Source organism: Haliaeetus albicilla, chromosome 12, assembly GCF_947461875.1.
Source record: "Haliaeetus albicilla chromosome 12, bHalAlb1.1, whole genome shotgun sequence".
Lineage (NCBI taxonomy): Eukaryota > Metazoa > Chordata > Aves > Accipitriformes > Accipitridae > Haliaeetus > Haliaeetus albicilla.
The window spans coordinates 14,006,226-14,029,748 of NC_091494.1; the positions used below are offsets into that span (position 1 = coordinate 14,006,226).

Consider the following 23,523-nt stretch of genomic DNA (forward strand, 5'->3'; position numbering starts at 1 on the left):
GCTTTAATTCTTTTCCTAGGGTGTATTATTTCTCTGTTCTGGGGGACAGGGAAAAGGTTAAATTTTATATTTAAATAATTATATTAGATGATACTGAAATAATTAATTTTATTAATAAATCTGACCGTTTAACTAATGTTTGTTAATGCCATATGTTTAAAAAAAAGAAAGGGTTTCCTATTAGAACATAAGTTGAGTCATAAAGTGACTATACTCCTGTGAAATCTTTGTCTAAAATAAGCATCCTCTGATTTACTTAGGCAACATTTTAACTCCTCTAGCAAACTGAGCAATTATTCATAGAAGCACAAATTACCACATTTCTGCGTGAATCTGAAATACTAATGGCAAAATTGATTGGCAAACAACTGACATCAGTATCAAACACCTAAGCTCTCCATCAAGTCTATTATGGAGTTCAGTAATGTAGTGCTGATTAGTTTATTGTAGAGGTACATGCTGTGTTTCAATACATACCATAAATAATACACAGAAACAAATTACTAGTATTCCTACATTAGAGTTTTTTTCAGAACTGGTTCCAGAAGGGAACACAAAGATCTCATAATTTATTTTTTGGTGATGTTTAATGTTTATAAGGCCTACTTGTGCAATATGGGAATGATACCTTCTTGACCCATCTAGTGATCACTTTACCATATAAGCATACAGTCTTTTTATCTTATTTTGGTTTTGATGAGACTGTAAAATCATTACTTACCTATGAATAGTTACTGCCATATTCAATCTTATTATAATAAATAAAGAATGAGGCATGAGGCTTGGCCTCACAGTCACTAATATTTCATGTATTTTCTTCATTAGAGCAAGCCATTCACAGTTTCATTTGGCTCCATTACCTTGAGTTTTGACAGTTGTCCAAGATCTTTGGCTGCACTGAATATCATCTGGGGCCCCTGCAATCACATTGAAAATTCAACAGACTCACTACAATGTGTTTGCTTTTTATGTCAATGTGATCTTATTTTCTGCTAGGACTTTAGCCAAAGCCACAGTTTTGCAAAGCTAAATAAAAATTTCAATTACACAAGACATACTTCCATTCAGTTGATAAGGCCAAGCAGTTGAATGCCTGCAGCATGATTCCTTCCAATATCCTATACTTGATACAAATATTGCATATTCTGTTGATAGTGGTTTCGTGTGCTCCTGTCTGCTATCTCACTTTGTATTTAATATTTTTAAGCTAAGGCTTGGATTGTTTTAATACAGTGTGTCAATGAGATATTTGTCCATAATCATAGCTCTGAGGTGCTATGCTAATCTAAATAATCATAATGGGAAGTAAGTGAGCAGCCCCGAGGAGCCTGCAAAAGCTTAACTGTCTACAGTGAAATCTTCAGCTGAGTAACACACAGCATAATGGTGTACTGTTAAGCCAAAGCCATTTTTTGAAGAAAAGATATCAAAGTGTTATGAATTTAAACCAATATTTTACAATAGCCAAATCCCAGCATGATAACAAAGGCCAATGCCTACATGCTTGCCTTAGACAAACAGAATCCTACTTATAATTCCATGCTCACATTTTTTATCACAATTACTCCAAGAAATATAACTAATAGTGCAGTTACTTGGCAGTTCAGCAAGACATAGTTCTGAATATCTGGATTTCATTAAAAAAAAAAAATCAGTCCAACTTACATAGCACAATACAGAACAATTTTTCATTAGACTTTCTGTTCCAAAAGGTTTCAGTTTCCAGAAATAAGTTTGCTTCTGTATGGTCCAATTTCAATAGATGTAATATTAGCTTAAATTTTCATTATTTATTAGTAGTGAGAATGATAAGATAAATATGAAAATTAAAAAAAAAACACCCTGCTTCCTAATGCCTGTGCCTCTCACCCTCAGAAAAAAGTAATATTCAAGGCTCCAAAAGGGAAACATCTCTCTTACAATATCCTACTTTTTATTGATTTTGTTTAATTGTGTGTTCAGTAGTAAATAGAAGCAGCAAAATAAATGCAACTAGCTATACACCTTTCACCATGCCTGCTAACTGGGACACTTTATATAGAGGCTACCACTAGTAAAACCCAACAGCTGGTGAAACGTAGCATACACATGTGATACTGCAAGCACTCTGAAAGCTTAATCCAGTCATCTTTGTACCTATTTTTCATGTTCCTTAGTCATTACAGACTATATATTTAAGATATTGTATCTTCTACTACAGAAATGTTGAACAAAATTTGGAAAGAAATATGCTGTAGACAACTTTCTAGTAGGAGGCTCACGTTTCTTAAGTGTGTGTGGAGAAGCAGGGGTCATTTCAGTTTTATGAAGAATGGGCGCAAAGCACTTGCGGTAATCCTGGCTGCCTCTATTTAAATGATCTTAAAGAGTCTTGAATCATAGGCACAGTCTCTGCCTTTAATCAGTAACTGGCTGATAAATAGAAGCCTTCTTACCTTTGGCCACTAACTAATCTAACGTCCATCCAGAAGACTCTTCATTCTACATGAGGGGTGAGGAGGGGTCCTTGTCTCTGCTTCTTCACAACCCTTTCTGTGTTCTGCCTGAAATGCAGAAGTTTTGCATTCCAGATGTACACCCATAGCTTAATGAAGTATCAACTTGCTAAACTAAAGACTGGAATAAGCTTTTTTGAAATGGGCTATAACATCAGTGTCACAGCTTATTGGTCGGTGTGATTTCAGAGCATCAGTAAGGACAACAGAGGTGCTTGCAGATTCAGACAGATGAACTGAAATCTGTGTTCAGTTGGCAGTCAAAAGTTACTTTCACTATGCTTGAAAGACTAAGATCTTTTTATTATTTTTTAAATGAAGATCTACACTGAAACTCTTGGGGGGAAATATTTGAAAAAATGTTTTACTATTCTAACTGAAACATATTGTGCTATTGTCCAGGTGGGCTTACTAAGTCTTTGACAGGCAACTCTGTATTCTTGGCAACCAATTAAAAAAGCAACAGAAAACCCCCTTAACTCTGAACCATGCTGTTCTATGAATCAGTGTAACAACGGATCCTGCATAAAGCTAATAAATGCTCCTAACGCCTGATGGGAAATGCAGTTACCCAATTTAAATGCTACTTAAGTATTGGCAGATAAAATTTGTATCAAAATGTTTGAAAAGCAAATTAAAAATTTCAGAAATATAAATTTGATACAGTCACTTATTGAAAGAGAGGCTGTTTCTGATTACGTGTAGTAAATGAGTATTATAGTAAGTAAGAACAAATCCAGTGAATGGAGTCTTGGCTATGATCTTGTGATTAGCTGTAGTCTAGAATTTTTAATAGCTCAGGTTATTTCATTACTACCTTAACACCATTTGTACAAGTTCAATTAGATTTCCTCTTGCCTCTCCAGCAATATTCTTTCATGTATCTTTAATACATTGTAATATGATTTAATGATATGTCTTTAACATATGGATAGTGACCAATAGATTTTTAGCAGCTTAACTGATATCATAGAATGTATACAGTAAAGTTGCCCAAAGGCACACTATGGCAATGTCATGATTAGCTTGTCATAAAGATGGTGAATTTATTCTAGACAAGACTGAAAATGAGAAGAATTAACATTTATGTTAAGCCAGTCCCTCAAAAAAGCAAGAAACAATTAAAAAAAGGCACTCCACGCCAGGCTCTTTTTCTTCCATCCTTAGACAGAATCGGATTTTACCAGTGCCCTCAGCTCTGTCACCACTCAGTGTTCATGTCAGGCCATCACCCACACTGGTCTTGTGTGTAGCAGCACTGCTTTCTGTATTAACTTACAGTTGCTTTCCCTCTTTTTGTCCAGCTCTAAATGCAGTCCTGTGCAAAGAGGACATCCTACCAAGTCTGCTATTAAAATACCCCAAAACTTGAGAGCTAAAATTGGCTTAAATTTCCCAACGTTAAGTGCTGCTTCAAGGTGAGGAATGGCACAGCAGGCAGGACTGGAGATGGGATGGGGCATTCCTGGCTTTCTGGGAGCCGTAAAAATGGAAGCAATTGAATTTCTGGTGCAACTGGGAAGGGCAAGGAACTCTCGTGGTGTTACTGTGCATGATGAAGTCAAGAGAAATCAGACCTGAAAGCCTTTATATGAAAGCACACTACAAAGTCAGTGATTTGGCTTCTTTTATACTGCATTCATAAAAACTGCTCCGAGTTGGAGCAGGCAGTATAGGAAAGAGCAAGGTGTTCCTCACCTAGCTACACTGCTTTGAAACACTGGAGAGCAACACATTGCATACAGTCAATATATTATTCCTTCTGGTCAATGTACAGAAAAGAATAGCATCAGACCCCTTGGCAAACACCTGATTAAGCACGTTATTACAATCCTTTTTAACGTGTGCACACAACTGCTGGGACACTTACGGTTTGGTCCGTCAGTGGTGGAAGCACAATTTGTTTTTCAATTTTGTTCAAGACTAACTTCCATAGCTCTTTTAAAACTCGTTTCAGAACTGTCTTCTCACAGATTTTTGCAGAGACAGTTAAACTGGAATAAAACAAAACACAAACCAGTCTCCAAAACTAGCATTAAGACTTCAGAGGTGTGGTATCACTATATTCGCAGACTAATGGCCACTATGGTTTAGCTTTTCTCTACCAATAAGGATTTCTCAATGGCTTAGTTATGTTGCAATATTATCAGTAAATATTTTTGGTAAAAAAAGACCTGATTTGCAGGTTATAAAGTATATATGCATATATAAAATTTGAAGTGTATCTCCACTATACAATTTACTGCTTAATATATTAGTGATGTATATTTACTGAAAATGCAAAATTATAACGAGTTACAAAGATTGATGGATGATAGAATTTAGCACTCTCAAGCCCCTAAATTAAAGTTTTGCTATATAATTTGTTTATGTCTTAAAAATAAAAAACAAACGTCTCCCTTGTTGTCTTACATTTCTACTGTGATGTAGGACTAGGTGTTGATAGCTAATGCAAATTCAGGACTACCATTTGGAAGTATTTATTTCTGCATACTGGCATGTCTGTGCAATCATACTATCTATTACTAACAGTAAAATTAATTTTTTGGAGGCTCTATATAATTAGACAGATTTTTTTCTTTATTTGAAAGTATATTCGTAAACCATCTTGTATGTATTATCATGAATGATTCATGAATAAAGTGCTACAGTTTTCAGACACAGGAAAAAATATTTCAAAATAATATCATGCGAATGCACATATGGGCAATTTTACAGAATTATGTCTAATCTATTAATGTAAAAAAAGATTATTATAAAGTCATTATAGATATCACATCATAAACATGCCAATTCATATTTCTAGCATCTCTTACTACTCTTAGTAAGCACACAAATAAAAGCATAAATAACTAAAACCTAAATCATATTAACGTGGTATGTTTGTATTCCTATTATAAATAGATATTTGTAAGAAAGGTGATATTCCCTATCAGTATTTTTTTTTTTAAATTTCACATCTTTATTTTCTGTGCATGGGTTTAGCATTTGCTAAAATTCCATTTAACATTCCTGCGGTGGGGAATATTTTCTATTCAGACAGTAATTTAAAACCCATTTTTGTTTCCATTATGCCATTATTCAATTAAATCTCTAAGAAGCTATGAAGACAGCTTTGAGAAATGACAATTTGGAATCGAACTTGATGGGCAAAAGTCAGCTTACCCATTTTTTTAAATGATGAGCTTAGGATTGCACATGTAAGTGTATAAACATTTTGGCTTTTCTTCAAGACTTCTGCTAGGAGTAAACATCTTAACTCAAAGATAACTAAAATTTAAACCCATACTGCTTAAAAGCAGCACATACCCCTCTTGTAACTTAACGCATAGGACTAGGTAAATTGCTAAAAATAAAAGGCTGACATATAGATAAAGCAGTTAAAAAATTTTTCCAGGCTAGGAATGCAGGCACTGCACTTGACAGTGTTGCATAAATAGTCAAATCTTATCAAATACATTAAACAAGCATTTGCCTGTTGCCAGCTGTCATTGAAATTCATCTAATTGCCAAAGCCCTCAAAAATGAAGCCTAGAAAAATTAAACCCCCAAAGAAAACCCAAAATCCCTTTCAGTTCCCTCCCCACCCTTTATGCCAATGACTTTTAGACTTTGGCTATGCATATGTACAGTAGGAAGCTGTGATTCTTGTTGTGTTTCTAAGGTAGCAAGCCCATCAGTCCCATTTTTAGAAACAATAAGCATGTGGAGTAATGCCCTGGAGAAAAAAAAAGTTATAAATCAATTCTTTAAATCAGAACAGCTTATCCTGTCGCTGCTGGATGATGAGAAGATAAGATACCCTTACTTTCAGGGCCCAGAGTGAGTTTGCAGGACTATGTAAAAATTTAGCTTTTTACCAAGTGAAAAAAGTCAAGTTGCTCTCTAAATCTTTAAATGACGACCAAGTTTTTGGCGACACAGAAGTGCATATTAATAAGCAGGGGAATACTAGGTGACAAGAAATAGAAAGGCAAATATGTAGCTTACATAGAAATTGCTTAGTATAAGTAAACAGGTTAAGCGCAGTATTCTGCCCACATGTGAATACTACAAATATTAAAAATATTATGGAGTGTTTCTAGGTATTAATGATGCTTCAGGGTAAAACTAAGTATGTTTGAGTGTAGCATCCAGTTCCTAAACTGCCACACACACCAGTCTGCCACACTTACGTTTTGTCCAGGAAATCCATGAGAGGCCGAAGCACAATCTCGGCATCAATGGCTGCGCTGTTCTTATTGGCTGCTGCATTCCCATTTCCTCTCATTTGATTCAGTTCATTGCTCATTTGTCTTACACAGTCTTCAATAATAAATTGGAAACTACAGGGTGGGAAAAAAAAAAGAGAATGAAAGAATTCTGGGATAGAAAGCAACATTTATCATTTTGCTTGAGGTTTTTCAACAAGATTTAAATCTTTTCTGCAATGATGGAGAGTTCACAAACGCAAGATACTGCAGGTGCTACAGACTGAAAGTAACTCAAGCTATAATCCTCAGGATTATAGCTCATATAACTAATTCATGTACTGTTTTGATTTTCACCCCCTTGTTTCCGTTCTGTCATTATGCTTTTCATGCCCTTGTAGGGGTGCCAAGTAATTATTTTCTGAAAGCAATAGATGTATCAGAATCTGTAGTTTAGGGTATGATTGACTACCAGCTAGCAACAACTTCTCAAGATTTTATTTTTGGTGTGAAAGGACAACAAGAACAGGTGACTATAAATTATTTTTCTCTTGGTGGTTTATATGAACTAAGCTTTGGTATTCTTCTTGAGGACAAACATAAAACTTCTGATTTTGCCCCATTTGGCTCAATTTTACTTCTTCCTGGGTTTCACACAGAGTCAGAGCTGTCAGAAGCTTTGCTTACTTCTTTGCAACTAGACAGAGCTAGAACATTTGGACTGTTTAAAATATTCTTTCACAAAAAACCACACTGAGAAGTAATTAGACTCTTCCTCCTGGAAGGAATCTTTTCCACTTCAAGGTGAGTGTGAACAGATTCTTGCTCCTCAAGTTGTATCTGTTCAGCTTTTCTGAAAACTGTTGTTTCCTAACTGATCTGGTTGAGCCATTGTCTGGCAGTCTTCTAGTGTCATTGATGTCATACAGTCTTCAGTCAATATATTTAAACAATGCACAACAGCAGTTAATCAGTCAACAGTTCAGAGGCAGAATAAGGCTCTGCACACACGGTAATTTGGTTTATGAATTGATTTATGATTAATTGAATTGGTTTAGGATTAATTCATTAGATTAGAAATGCAAAACAGAGGCCATAAATATACCAGGCCTATTAATGTGAAAAGATAAATGGCAGAGATTAACTTGAAGAAAGTGAATTTACTATGAGAGAAAAGAAACATTATAATTAGGCAGTAAGCTGTTCCAGCTACATGGCTAATCACAGAAAGAGAATGCAAATCTCCATGTGAAAACACTAGAAAAATTGGAAACTTTTCTAAGTACACTTGGATGTGTACTGACCTACACACTTCAAAGCCCTAGATGAAATCAACATGAAGCTGCTATTGAAGCTGCTCGTGTAAATCCTTGGGACCGGTCCCTCTAATAAAAGCCAAAATAATGCATTGGCTTTTCTTGACATTAGCAATCTTTCTGATATTGTTAACCTCACAAATTCTAGCAATAAACTGACCCATGAGGAATGTTCTAGCTGTCTGGAGCATATCCTAGATTGAGCTATTCCTGGGTTTTCTTTTGCAGAAACCTAGTTGGCTCATTCAGAAAGAAGCCCTGGAAAGAAATAATATTTATGCACTGTCAATGATCAGAGAACCAGGGCCTGGGAGCAAAAATAAAGCAAGACAATATGACAAACTAAGCAACAGAAAAAGTGAAGTCTGTTCACCCAGATGGTTCATCAATGGATTAAATAAGCAACTACAGACTTCACTTAATGAATACCACTACAGCAGTAATCCCTCTTTCTTAGATTCCCTTCTAATTTGAAGCAAAAATAACTTGCAACTTCTTGTAGAACAGGCACAGCACCATACTCATTCAAGACTGCAGTGTGCACTCTGATTAATAAAAGATTTTGAGAGTAAGGCTCATCATGAGACAATTCTTGTAGAGCCACAGGCAAGCAAATTACCCAAGGTGGCCATTCACAGTGACCATTTGAAGCAGGCTAAGTGTAGGCAGTCATCCCTGGTTGAAGCAGGTCACTTCGAAAAAGCTGTCAGTCTCAGGAAGTAACATAAACATGGTCAGAGAGAAAAGTTTAACACAGCATCAGGCAAGAAAAAACCAGCAATTTTTGTTTTCCAAAAAGCAGAACAAAAGTTATCAGCCTGTAACCCATTCATGCCCACAGATCATTTTCAGTTTTCTTTACAGTGGGGTTACTGCTGTATGTTTCAGAGTCTAAACAAACACATACACACACACACACAAATGCACACCACTTCATCAGGGCAGAAGCAGGCTGTGCCTCAGGACATCCAAACAACCACCCAGACTTAATCAATGAGGTAGATTTTGAACAGGAATATTTCTCTAAGGTTTGCAGTAAAATAGGCTTGTTACCTTGTAGCATATGTTACGCTGAGTTCATCCAATACATTGCTAAGTTTCACCTGAAGTTCTTTTAGAACAACACTAGCTTCAGGATCCAACTGCAAAGAGATAAGTAATATTATATTTTACTTATACGCTATGGTTTTGGGTTTTCCATTACAATTAATGAATTAGGAACTATATGCAACGATACACTGCACTATGGAAAATCAAATGTGGAAACACCTGTTACAACACAGGATTGCTTTAGTAGGCCTAAAAATCCAATTACCATTTAAAGGAAAATATTTGATTGTAATAATGAAGAATTATATTGTTAGAAATCAAAACTGTGCCATTAATCAACAGCTTTCTATGGGATGGTGCAAATTGTGCTGGCAGTCACAAGAATAGAACTACGATTAGCAGGCAAATGGTATTCACAAGGCATACCAAGAGAAGGATGCATGAGAAGTTAGTGTTTGTGTTGATAATACTGCAGATGTTTTTACCTTTTAATTATTTTTGTACATTTCACCACTGTTGGTAAATTTTGTGATTTGTGTGGAAGATGTTTCCATATTCCCATTAATGCAGTGTAAAAGTAGAACAACCAGCACTTAAAAAGATGACTTGAAGACTATCCATGCTGCTTCTACTGATATAGTATGAGGGAAGGGAATCTACTGAATTTCAGTACTTCTGTTTCTAAAAGCCATTAAGACATACATAATTCAAGCACAGAGCAATGCATTGTGATGCACAGGGAGAACAGCTCCTGTACCTCTGATACAGGTTTTCTAAACATAGGAAAAAAGAGAACGCGGGGCAGAAATATAGTTTAACATTTACAGGGATGGGGATCCATGCATAGATATCTAATCAAAAAGGTACTCCGTTGATATTGATCAGCAGCTTTTTTATTTGGCATGCATTCTTTTTCAAATTTAAAAAGATAAGGCTTTTTGTGTCCTTGAGCTTTGGCATTTAGGGAAAATAGTTACAGTCCATTGTGGGATATGATTGATGATCATCAGGATCAACAGCTGAATGTGAATTAATAACTGATGTTCCAGGTCTTTCAGCTATCTACATCACAATGTTAAGGAATGATTTTCAATGATAATCCTCAAATTCTGGGTTCTGTTCTGCAGTAAGGTCAGAAACAGATCTTCTGACAATTTCAAAGGAAATCACACATTTAGAATATGTAATCAGGTCTGTCTCTATTTGTGTTTTCATATCTTTCAACTGCAAGAGTAGTGCTTAGTGCTTATTCTTTATCTCATGCTTCAGAGTACTATGGTGCCGTAGGTCAGCTGTTTTAATCATACTTTAGAGACAAGGGGAAGCTGTGTCACAGCACATTGGATAACTTACATGAGACTACACAGGAATTCTAAAGCAAAGTAAAGAAAGAACAAACTCTGAAACACCCCCAAAGATCTACTGTGTTCTAACCTTAGGCCATCCTTTCTCTCCTTAGAGGTTATGTGTGATTTAAAAGCATAGAAAATCCAAGATTTTCATTACAGTTTTTGACAAGAATCTGAAATAAGTGACAAGGGGAATTGCCACACATCCTTTAGAAGATATTCAGTGATGTGTAACACTTTTCTAATCTGAAAAGCTCATATTTTAACACTATGACTACTTAGTGATTTAGTTTTTAATTACTTTGCATTGAGAGAAGTTCTGTTGCTTCTCCACTTCATGTCTTAGTACAGATACACTTAGGCAGATACACTCTGACAGTTCATACACTTAAAGTGATTATTTTCCTTTGTATGAAAAGCAGGGATAAAAAAAAGATAATTTTACTGAAATGTCTATATTAGTTAACAAAGCTGGAGTTTACTAACAAAGGCAAAGATTTTTCCAAGAAATGCATTTCACTAGGGAAATATACTGCCCCCTTTGGTGGGATACATACAGAACACAAATTTAAGACCACTAGAATATTAATATTTAACAAATACTGAACATACAAGCATTCACACTGAACATGTTACAGATCAGAGAAAGCAAAAAATACCAGGCAGGCAGAAGACTCAAAATTTCTTACCAGATCATGCACAAGCTAGAGAATCATCTCGTTACTGGGACTACAAAGGCCAATGTAGTTACTTTCTATCAGAGGTTGTTGTGATAACCAGAAAACATTATATATTTGCTAAATTTACCTTGAAATGGACTTAGTCTGGCCAAAATTAGATTAAATACCAGCGTCAGATTGTGGACATAACACACATTATAGAAACGTGCATGCAAGTGCTAGATGTTTTAGAGGGTTTTGTGCTCACAAATTGCATGAACAAGTTTGTGTGTGCACAGCTGGAAGCATCTAGCAGGACATCCAGCCTTGTGTATACACATGCTCATGCTTATTAATGCAGTGTCATAGGGAGGAGTGGAATATAAAGAGGTATGCGGGCTGACCATCCAGGTATTAGACACCTGGTGGTGTTGTGATGACTAAGAATATGTTAGCAAGGTTTTTAAATGCTATTGTTATTTTTGTTTAACTGCTGGAAAAATTTGAGTGTCTCACCAGGACTTAAATGTGCACTTTTCATTTATTTTACCATGTGCCCTCTATGTGCTAGTGAGTTCGCAGGGCAAATCAGAGGGTCCTCACGCATCAGCCCTTGACTGGCATCATCCAAATATACCACAGCCATGACCGGCTTTTTTTTCTAATACGGTACAGCAAAGATGGGAACTATTATGATGGTTCTATACTATGAAATTCTGGGGGGACTTCACAACTGGTAAAGATGGTTTTAGGATGGCCTTGTACAGTGGAGATAAGGTAAATCAGCTTTTGGTACCTCTCCACATCACAGACACTAACTATTGTGGATTATCTTCTGTATATCTTATCTTTTTTATATAAATTAATAAATTGATTTTTTTTTAGTATGAAAAGTATGTTCAGCTATGATGCCTTATGTAAAAACCAAAACATTTGGGAAAAAAAAATATTTCAGTGGAAGCAGGAAGGGTTACTGTCTCCTTCTTAAATATTCTAAAAGGCTGTAGTTCACAACATGACTACATTGTGCAAAAACATCATAGTTTTGCAACAACAAGCTCCAAAAGGAATCTTATTTGTGCTTTAGAAGGATCTATTATTTCAGCAATGGTTTGAACAACTCCCGCTAACACATTTCATACCAGGTTTGCTTATTCTCAGGAAAGCATGGTGTGGGAAATGCACTATAGCACTGTGCAAATGGTTTGGCTTAATGAAGTTGACAAACTGCAAGACTTAGCAGGTTGACATCACAACACTCACTACTTGAGACAGTAACACATAGCTCTCAAAACCACTTTGTAAAGGAGGTAAGTTTCCCAGTGAGGCAAATCAGTGATGAAGAGATTAATTCATTTACGTAAAGCTTTCCAGTGACCGAGAGAAGAAGTCCTCAGCATTCTTGACTTGGTTGAGATTACTTACTAGCAAGGGAGTAACAATAAAAACAACCATCTCTGTTTCGTGACCCAATCTGTTTCTGGATAGTTCAGAGTTATTATAGGAAGGGAAGTGTATAAGAACTTAGGTAAATGCAACCTATAATTCTTCATACTAGTTCCTACTAGTAGCAGTTTAAGTAAATAGGTACAAACATGCTCAGCTGCAGAAATCTCAGCCACCCAGATATGGTTAAGTGACAAATTACAGGGCTAACCTAGCCCTAATGTTACTCTAGTTTGCAATCAGCCAGAAGCAAAGGATGACAGTGAGACAAAAGGCAATGCTGATCAGCATCTGAGAAGATGTCATATAGGGATATACATATATGAAAATTAAATAGCTACAGTATTGTGGACTTTTCTTTTTCTCCTCAAGTTTCACCTGCTACATAGAGTTTGATGAAGAAGGACCAAAAAAACCACGCTTGAATAATTTTTCAGAAAAATAAAAGAAAAAAAGCCCTCACTGAGCAGATCATTGTTGGGGGAAAAAAGACCAGTGTCATTAATGTGCCATATCTAATTTAATCATTGAAAGAGAGAAAAGACCATTTATCCCTTAGCTTCTTGGGTTCCATTTACAGTTCAGAGCATGTGCAGGCTAGTCTTAAAATATATTGGTAGGTTGCTCAGGCATCAAAATCTGAACTTTTTAAACAGCAAACTTATTTTGGTAGTGTAAATGTTATTAACCTGTTAACGTGTAAATCATACTTCTCCACCAATTCTTAATATGCTTGGCTTTCTTAGGTTCATAAATTTGTTATTTTACCATCTTCTTAAATAATAGAGTTAATTTTTACCCACAACAGAATATATTCATAAATTTGTTGGCACACTTCATAAGATCTGTTAATTATGGATTATTAAATAGATAATTAGAAGTTTGACTTTTTCTGAATGCTAAACAAAAGCAGAGAAAACTTTTGCTGAACAGCTGAAAAAAATAAGTAAGAACTATTTGAACATCATTGTTTCCAAATGCTGCCTGTCTAAAACTGTGAAATTTTTTACACATACAAGCCTTGGAAAAGAATTAAAGATCTGATGAATTTTGCTGCTTTTGACATAATGTGTTAGATTGAGTTATTCCATGCTGTAATTTAATGTGTGCTAGTATGGATATAATCTTGTTAACTGCAAATTTGGTAGCATTTCTATAGGAAACTACAGAGATGCAAATTACTTTTGCATGAGTTAAATGGAACTTCTCTAATCTGAATTCCATTTATCTGCAATTTCACAGGTCTAATTGCTTATAGTTTCCTAATGGGACCACCAGGTTGCTTCTGTTCAGAAAATAATTTTACATATTATATGTACATCTAGGGAAGATACAGGTATTTATCAGATCCGTCACTTCAGTAGTTCTTTTTGTCTCTGACATACACCATCCTTCCCCCCCCCCCCCAACTATCTAGGTACAGTGAATTCCATTTTGAGATGTTTGGCTGCTACTGTTCTAAATACTTAGGCCTCTGACTTTACAGATTTAAAGATGGATGTTTCAGAACTATTCTGCTTAAGTCTGGGCCTCTGTCATCCCATCAAAATCTTTAGGACCACATACAGAATCCTGTAGGAATTTCTAAGCATTACATATAAAGTTGGAACTGAACTTGACCGGAGTGGAAATATGATTTACCTACAGTCAGTGTAATACTGTTGTGCATAAACAACCTGCTTTTGCTTTCCACCTTTTTTTGATCCTAATTGCTGTAACTCATTTCTGCCATATTCTGCCATCTGGTGAAAAGCAACACAAGCATTAACTTTTTTTTTCTTTCCCTTTTATCAGCTTCCAACTTGTCAGACATAAAAAAATGATTTAGTGCCAATGTATGCACTCCTTTTGGACAAAACAAACAGGAACTAAACCAAAATTCCACATTATGATGATCTGTTCCCATGATTTTGGACTTTATTTTTAAAAAGAAGACAGTGGGTTGGATCCCACTTTACTACTTTTACTTTATTATGGCAGACTGATCTCATTTATATAATTTCTTAAGTACCCATCCTGCTTGGCTACAGCAGAAAAGGAAAGTTAATAAAGAAACTCATACTGTTCAGACTATTTTATTTCAATGGCTGGGGAGCTGAGAGCCCAGTTTTTTCTCTATTTATAGAGCTTCCTGCCCTGCAATGTGCAATAGGCCTACTCTGAACATAGGGACTGCTGCTTGATTGTGGTATTTTGACTGCATAGTTTGAAAAACATACTGCTCACAATGGGACACTGAGGAGATTAACACCATTTAATTTTTCTTAGAATTAGTTTTGCTTCAACTGAAATAGGTCTCATTATTCTGCTGAAAATCATCTGAATTTTTATGCCCTCCACGAGCAAAACATTAAGCTATTTTCTCCCTGCAATGAAACTGCTTACAGATTTTATTGCTGGCTTTGTTTCTTATAAGTACCAGTTCAAAAAGGCAAATTGGCCATTAGCGTTTATGGTCTCAGAATAGCTAGGGGAATAAGTATTCCAATTTGAGGACAAACATTTTAGGAGCACTTTGATATGCGTGACAAAAAATTGAACATGAATGTACTTTTCTTCAGGAAACTCCCCTAATGAGAAACAAACAAAACTTTGAATGTATTTTTTAGATCTTTTTTCTTAGACTGTGAATCAGAGATGCACTTAAGGTACATGACAAAGGGATTTTAGAAAAATATCTCCAAATCTTCTCCAAGGGTTGCATGTTGCATCACATTTGTAGGAAATGTTGCTTTGATACTGTAACACCTTTAATAATTCATCCTCATTAACATCAAAAGGGAAAGTAAAAAGGATGAGAAGCGATGAGAGATTTTGAAAGAAAATTGCTATGAAAAACCCTAATTATTTTTTTAACTATATTTTTTATTATATAAGCTATTGGGAGCAAAAGGAAAACTAATTATTTTCTTGAGAAAAATGGAATATTTTGGAGATTCAAGAAAATATTTTGATTTGAAAATAATTTGATAGATGTAAACAAAGTGCTACTCAGCTTTCCTCTGCCCTTGTTTTCATCAGGATTTACAGACACTTAGCTGTTTTTATGATTCATGACATTCAACATGTAGCATTGGATCCAAGGCCTTAATACAAAAGTACTTTACACAGAACATAAGAGCATAGAAGACAAGATTAGTTGTAATATTCGGAGAGTGAAAGGGGATTAATAGGAACCACAAAAAACATAGCTGCATCTGGATGATAAATATGTATTTTTCAGTTTGATATGAAATTCTCAATGATGACAAGGCTGCAGAAATTTATTTCATGTTCTCTGGAACAGGAAGTATTTTTGCCATGGCAGTTTCAAGAAGCTACTACTAACTCAACAAAACCTCCTCAACATGGAGTTAGCCTGTGGGTTCATTTGGAAGGTGCTATTCATTGCATGACACAGGGGACTATCTTACCTCTGCAGTGTCCCACTGTGGGTGTGGAAATATGAAATAATGTATTTTCCAATTCTCTCTATAACGTAGTCACATTAGATCAAAGTTTTGTGAAACTATCAAACTACAGTCTCAACAAGAAAAAGCTGATGTATGTGTAACTTCTTTCTTAAAGCCAGCTACTGATAATAAGGATAGTATATTCACCTTATAAACATTGCTTTTTAACAAGAAGACAGGATTCTATAGCTTGAAAAGATGTTAATTTCTTCATTAGCTTTCAAAACAGTCAAAGACTACAATCAGCAAAGTATTGAAGCACATTTATGTCCTTTTACTGTTGACATGACTTCAGGCACTTTTAAGTCTTCTGAAATATAAAAGGAGATAAAGCTAAGCATATTCTGGACTGTTGAGTAGCAGCTCTTGGTGAAATGGTGCCAAATCTTGAACACAAGCAGGCCCTCAGGTACTGAAAAGTGCACTTAAAAATGTTTTATAGATTTTTTTAGAGACTCTGAAAGACTTTACACTATCTGCCTAGTAAAACTTAATTTAGAGCGTCAACTGAATGCCCAAGCATAGCTCTTTTGATTTTAGATCATAGGGAATTACACAAATGCATCGATGGAAATTAGTAGGAAATGTGACTGTTCTTAGCCTTAGAAATTACGGTCAGGAATAATAAAAGATGCTTACTATCACAAACCTCATAAGAGAATCTCTCTCCTTCTTTCTTCTGCTCAGTGGATTGCAAGTCAAAGGCATTAGACAAAGACATGACACATTACAGACAAAGCACAAAGCACATATTCTACAAAATTTTCAGATACAGGCAAAACATACCAATACATAAAAAAGCAAAGTATAGTCCAATACAAACATTAAAATAAAGCTGGCACTACAGATTACAACACAAAACACCCAGCGCTTGTTGAACATTACAGATCATTAGCATGTTTCTGTGCAATAGTTTTAGGTCTTTCTAGTATTTTCAGGACATAAAATAGTTCTTGTAGACTTTTTTTTTTAAAAAACATTTTGATTTTGTCTGCAAGCAGAAGTGAAGGCTGTGACTAGGTTGAAAACATGGTGCTAATGATCTCTAAGGAACTTTGAATGAACCAGGAAACAAATATGACTCACCTCCTTTCCTCCCATGGACTCAAACATTTTTTCAAGCTGGACTCTTAATTGTTGAATGTTGTTCATCAAGATACAGGGCTACAAAGAGAGCACCAAATGTGAGAATGTGCGTGTTATGTTCCTTTTATGTATGAATATGTGTATTCACAGCCTCTGGACTGAAGACCAGTTCTTCAGCAGCCCTACATTCATGCAATTGTGGTTTTTAGAGGAGGATCTTAGGTTCCTGACCACTGCTGCCTTCCCTTCCTTCTTTAATTTACACTCCTTTTTGCCCAGTCAGCAAAACCACTCAGCCAGTGACCACCCATTATGCCCTTAAGACAGTGTTGTGCCACAGGAAACTGAATACCTTCTCCCAACCCGATGGGCAATTTTCAGATCTCAGTATTTCATGTCCTGAACCTTATATTTATCCCATATGGTTGCTAGTCATACTTAATGCAATTACATCTGGTGGATTAATACAAGTAGTACATTATCATCTCTTGGAGAGTAGACACAATAATGATCAAAGTATTTGGGGAGTGAAAATAGACTGGGCGAAAGGGAGTGCCAGATTGCTTTCTAGACCCAGTCTTCGCAGAAAACTGTGACAGCACTGTAACACAGATAATGGCTGATGCTTAAATATTTGAATAAATCAACAGGCAGTTCTGTTAATAACAGAATAGTATATCAGAAATTTACATTTTGCAATGCTTGAAAAGTTGGTGAATGAATTAAGCAGTAGAGTTTTGTAAACATATTATTTTAGTCTAAAAATATTTCTGTTTAAGCTCATTTCCTTAAGGCAGAACACAGAGCCACAATGTAGACGACAGCAACTGCTGGATATATATAAGGTAAAATGTAAAACATGGATAAAATTAAGCAGCTGATTTCAAAATTATGGAAGAAAGGATCTATTACTAGAATTTTGTGTACTCAGATGACATTATATGCTAGCTTGGTATGATGCGGGGGAAGCAGTAAGACAATACTTGCTAAAAGAGTTCTGGTTGGCCAAGGTCAGTGTGTTCTACTGCATGATTGGATTAATTTAGACACTGAAGTAATGCATTTCAATAAAACACATACTTTTTTTGGACAACAAGAAGGTGATGGAATGATTACAGTTATTGCTACTTATTTGTACCTTTCCAGTTAATAGCACGTTCCAATGTAGTGCTGAAACATGGTGGGATTAGATTTTGGTATTCAAAAGATCAGTAATGTGATTTAGCTTTAATTAGTTCTACATTACTCTCAAAGGAATTTGGTGTCAGAGTCCTTCTCAACTAAAGGAAAAAAAAGAAATTTGATCTAATTTCTTAATACTTACATTACTGCTTCCCAGTGAAGCATGCTATTTGTCCTCCTGCAAAAGACAGCTGGCTTTGTGTAATGGTTGAAATATCACCTCTTTTCCTGTCTCTTGAAAAATCCACAAACCCCACTTCTTCCATTTGTTTATCTACCTTCTGTTAATTTATGATCACTAAGACTGTGTCCTCCTCTCCTCTCCTATCTCCTCTCTTCTGATGTATTCATTATTCTGGAAATTATCTGCAACATCACAATTCAATGATTATGATTTCTGATGGGGGAATAAGTAGCTGACTATAATGTCTTGGTTCTTTTGTTCAAAACAAGTGCAAATGCCTTTGGCAATGTACTGAAGCTATGAGATAAATACTTCATAGTGAGGCAGTTTTCAACGTTTCCTTCGAGGCTAGCTAAGGTTGCTGTTTCAGAGCCCAAGTCTACCTTGGCTCAAAGGAAAATTTTCTATTGCTGTCAGTAAATAACAGAACCAGAGTTTAAAAATATTCTCATCTTATGATTTCATTATCATCTTGCTCTTCAGAATACTCTTTGCAGCAATTTACAGGAATCAGACAGTCAGATGCAACAATACGTAAAAGTGAGTGACAAGTACAACACATAACCCCAGGTTTGTTTGTAAACTCTGACAGGAGGTGGAAGATAAGAGGATGTTTTTACATTAGATACATGTCTTTATGAAAAGCACCTTTGGTATGCTTTTATTTGAATAGTTTATGTGCACCTTTTACAGTGTTTAATAAAAATAGTAAAAGTATTGACTTGAAAAAGAATGCCAAAATCTAACTTTAATCATAAAAAGTATTTGTTTTAATGTCTTCTATCAACTCTAATGCAGGAGATGGACTTTTAGTCCTATCTTTTATAGTTAAGATCACCAGATCAAATAGTCTTTTATTAAGCTAGAAGTATGTATTTCAAAAAGGTAGCTCCTGTTAAAAGTAAGTTATGTTCCCCAAAAGCATTTGATATAATACTTTACGCCATAAGGAGATTAATTCCATCTAAAGCCTTAGTAAAGATTGGCATACCGGGGTGACTTCAGAAATCAATCACTCCGACAATTAAAAAAATCCCTTTGGACAGGCCAAAAGACTCCACAAATGGTTTAACTCAATGACTCAACACTATGTATCAAAACTAATTTCTTTTAGAAAGCAGTAAACTTTATTTAATATTAGCATTAAATTGAAAGAAATGGGGAAAATAGCTACAAATTTTATTTCTTTAGATTTTGAGAATAATTATGGTTCATATTGGGTCGAATACAGAGACAGATTATTTCAGATGAAGCTTGATTTGGACTGATTAACATTAAAGTAGAAGACATGTAATGCATTCACTCCTCCACACTGGGGAGAGGGAGTGTTGTGTTCTTTTCAGCTCTGTATTTGCCCTGGAGGGGAGAGACATAAGGAATATGTAGATGGTGTATCTGTAAAGTTAAAAATGCATGAAGATTTATGTCCTGCTAGATTATGGGGGGGGGGGGGGGGGAATGGCAATATGGCGTGCTGGTCTATCATGTATCAACTGGTATCCAGTGACAGGATGTGTGGGAATGGTTCAAAGTTGCATCAGGGGAGGCTCAGGCTTGTTATTAGGAAACATTTCTTTACTGAGAGGGTGGTCAAACATGGAACAGGCTTCCTAGAGAGACGGTCGATGCCCCAAGCCTCTCAGTGTTTAAGAGGCATTTGGACAAGACCCTTATTAACATGCTTTAACTTTTGGTCAGCCCTAAAGTGGTCAGGCAGTTGGACTAGATGATCGTTGCAGGTCCCTTCCAACTGAACTATTCTATTCTATCTTTCTACAGCTGTAAGACTGATTCTTACACAACGATTGCCAAACTTGGCCTGGTGCTTTTACTCTTCTCAGATGCTGAAAAGATTTACTACTGCCAGAAGAAAGATGTGTGGATACCTCCTGAAGTGAGTCTTTTCAATGTGTTTACTGCAAAGGGCTTAAAGGTTGAAAATATCTGAAGTGAGAAGTTAAATCCGAGATATGACACATCTATGTACACGAATGTCACTCCTCTGTAAAAACTTGTATATAAAACTTCTACTTAATAATAAAGTTTTGAGTTTGGTATTTTTATTTATTAATTCTATTTTAGACAAAATTTTGTAAAAGGAACAGAATGGTACATCTCTCCTAGTAAGTTTAGTTTTTTGTAATGCTGCTTATAAGAAGAACCACGAATAATTGACGTTTAGCTGCAACAGATGTCTTTCTGAATTCTATTATTGTGTATATGTTGGTGACCTCTAGATTACGACACTGTCTCACACTAGAGAGAGCACTGGCAAGAATGAGCGTGTCCTTAAGCCATGCACAGGGATGTGACAAATATAGCTGAGATGTGCATGAGCTATATAAGGGCTGTACTTTTGGAGGTGAATAGTATGAGGATAGTGCTGCAGTTATTTATCTAATTGTAGATTGATACATCTGTACAACATACTACTAAATATAGCACACATAGTGCTAAATATTGCCTGCCTTGGGAGTACTAGCTTTGAATATCAATGATACTGAAAAGTCAGTTTACAAGAACAATTTCCCTTGGTCATGTTAAGCTATTGATTATGTCTTGATTTGCTTAAACACATCTTTAGTGTCCATATCTCATTTATTTCTGAGTCCATGGCAATCTGGTCCTTCATTAAGGGGTGCCTTGTAAGCAGTGAGGCAACAAAATAGCATATGATTTTCTTCTCACTGCTGCAGAGAGAGTGAGTGGTAGTAGCAGAAAAGTCTGCACACACTCCCTGCACAGGGAACAACGATCTTATAAACTCTCTAATGAATAAACCAATAAAGAGAAGCAAGCCAATGCAAAATGAAAACTCAAACAAAAATACTTCTGTTTGGAAAAAAGGATGAAATACATTCACCATATTCACCATTGTAGAAGGCTGTTATCCAGGGAGTGTTTCTGGCCATCTTGTAAATTTTTTTTCTACTTTAATACTGAAATTATTAGCTAGAATTCTTAACCAATTCTACCTATTCCAACTTTTACACAGCAATGTAAGCAGATATGAAAACATGCTGACCTTATTAAAAAGTAAAGCAAACCAAAAATCCCTTCCTCCGTTCATGCTTTTTCTCACACACAAAAGTAATTAAATATTCAAAAAGTACAGTAAGTCCTTTAAAGGTAATTTCTGAGGCAGAAACAAAACACAGCTTTTTACTTACCACATTTTCTTTATCACAATATGAGCTGAAGTAATTTGAAATAATTACAGCATACTGAAGAAGCACTTTGTTGATAGTCTAGGAATGGAGAAGAGTCTTTTAAATGGTAAATTTCACAGTGTAAAACAAAAATAATAAAAAAAACACAAAAAAGGAGGTTTATATAAATTATAGATTTTACAGATGCTTACACTTGTACTATATAGTATTTTTTAAAAATATGATATAAACAATCCTGTGAGCACATTTTCAAATCCCTGCACAACAGTTGGGTGGTTCTTAGATGGAATGTAATCTTCAACAGCAGAGATACTTTAATTTCAGTCATACTGTTTTTTGAGAAGCATTGAGAGCTCTACTCCTTGCAATGTGCTACATACTTAATGGAACAGTAGCAAGCTCAAAAAGTCCTCTAGGGTGACAATACATAGATTAAAAATATAATGGAAAAATAAGACCAAGGGAGCACTGTTCAAAGCCTGGCAATATGAGCTTATCTTAAAATAATCATGTAAATAGGAACTTTGCAAATGGAAAACTGTTGCAATGGAAGAACAGGAATAAACGTAAATGCAAACTTTTAAAAAGCCATCAGGACTATAATGGCAATCTAAAGCGTGCGAGGAAATATTACAACTCAAATAGAAAGCCGGTCTAACAAAGCTGAGTTTATCAAACAGCACATGAATAAGAACTACCACGTCAGGGCTTCAAGCAACAATACTTTATTGCCATACCTTGAATTTTTCCTTCCCTTGCACTGACTAATTAGATAATTGCTTTTCACTGAATTGCTCCATTATTGGAATTTTAATCCGTGCTTGGCAAGAATAATAATTGATTGTATAACATACATAAATATGAAATCTCAGAGAGGATAGAACTTCTCAAACTGGTAAATGATTTTGACAAAGTAGATGAAAAACAGTCTTAAGCCAGAGACAGCATGTCTTTCTAAGCATCCCAGTCAGAGATAGAAGAGATTGATTCTAAACAACATTGGAATTAGCTTTTAAGTACATGGCAACACAATGTCACTCTCTCTGAAGCTTGGTTGAGATGCACTGATTTTAATTTACCTTGGCAAATCTTCTCATTAAATGAGATAGTGCTTCTGGATTAGGACACTCCAGTTTCCTAATAATCTCAAAGCTTTGATTGAGCTGTGTGAAGACATCAACCACAGAACAAGAGAAGAGGGCATGATCTGATGTTTGCTGAAACTAGAGAGAAACATTTAAATGCGTTAATACTTGTTCAGAGCTCAAAACTGTATTAACTGATTTTCTTACACTCGAAATTCTTCCTAGTGTCATAAGAAGTAATAAATAAAAAATAAATTTAAAAAAAAGACTCACTGATAATACTGAGGAATGTGGCTTTTCACATTTCTATTACTTTTAAACCTCTTGATAATACTGAGAAATGTGGCTTTTCACATTTCTATTACTTTTAAACCTCTTGAAAATAAAAACAAAAATCTCTTCCATGACATCAGTATCACATCAGAGTTTAGTGAAACCACAGATTGAAGTCTATGGGAAATTTTGGCAAATGAAATTAGAGTAGGAATTTGTCCATAGGGTTGTCTTCCAAGAACCATTACTGACTGTGTATGTTGTGAGGTCTAACAAGGATACTGTAGGACCAAATATACTTCTGGTTTTGCAATACTAAATAACTGTCTTAATACTTTCTTTATTCCTTTCTTTAAAAAGTAAAGGCTCACCCCATCTTTTTTGTCTCTTTCTAGTGCTCCGTGAAGAAATTCCATTGAGACATCCTCATTTTCATCCAGCCACTGAATGACAAATGGTTCAAACCACCTGAAAATTAAAAATAATTTTTTAAAGTAAAGTAAGTACATTTCATAAAGATCCTGAGAGGAGAGATGCCATACCACCCAGCAGTTTGGCACCTTGTGTCTTCACATCTGTTCTAGTT

The 23,523-nt window shown here is 35.5% G+C and overlaps 1 protein-coding gene across 4 annotated transcripts in view; it reads right to left on the reverse strand.

Annotated features, from left to right (window-relative positions):
• UNC13C (unc-13 homolog C) overlaps positions 1 to 23,523 on the reverse strand; it is a 201,049-nt gene that overhangs the window by 23,616 nt on the left and 153,910 nt on the right. For 2 of the 4 annotated variants that reach the window (XM_069798209.1, XM_069798208.1), the window contains 9 exons: positions 23,309 to 23,405; positions 22,659 to 22,802; positions 21,580 to 21,657; positions 17,044 to 17,121; positions 16,607 to 16,636; positions 9,055 to 9,143; positions 6,671 to 6,820; positions 4,366 to 4,489; positions 861 to 917 (listed from right to left, as the gene is read on the reverse strand). In XM_069798209.1, the coding sequence (XP_069654310.1) occupies positions 861 to 917; positions 4,366 to 4,489; positions 6,671 to 6,820; positions 9,055 to 9,143; positions 16,607 to 16,636; positions 17,044 to 17,121; positions 21,580 to 21,657; positions 22,659 to 22,802; positions 23,309 to 23,405 (847 nt within the window). Of the gene's footprint in view, positions 1 to 860; positions 918 to 4,365; positions 4,490 to 6,670; positions 6,821 to 9,054; positions 9,144 to 16,596; positions 16,637 to 17,043; positions 17,122 to 21,579; positions 21,658 to 22,658; positions 22,803 to 23,308; positions 23,406 to 23,523 lie in introns of those variants that run through there. The other 2 variants (XM_069798210.1, XR_011327075.1) reach the window with 2 other exon arrangements.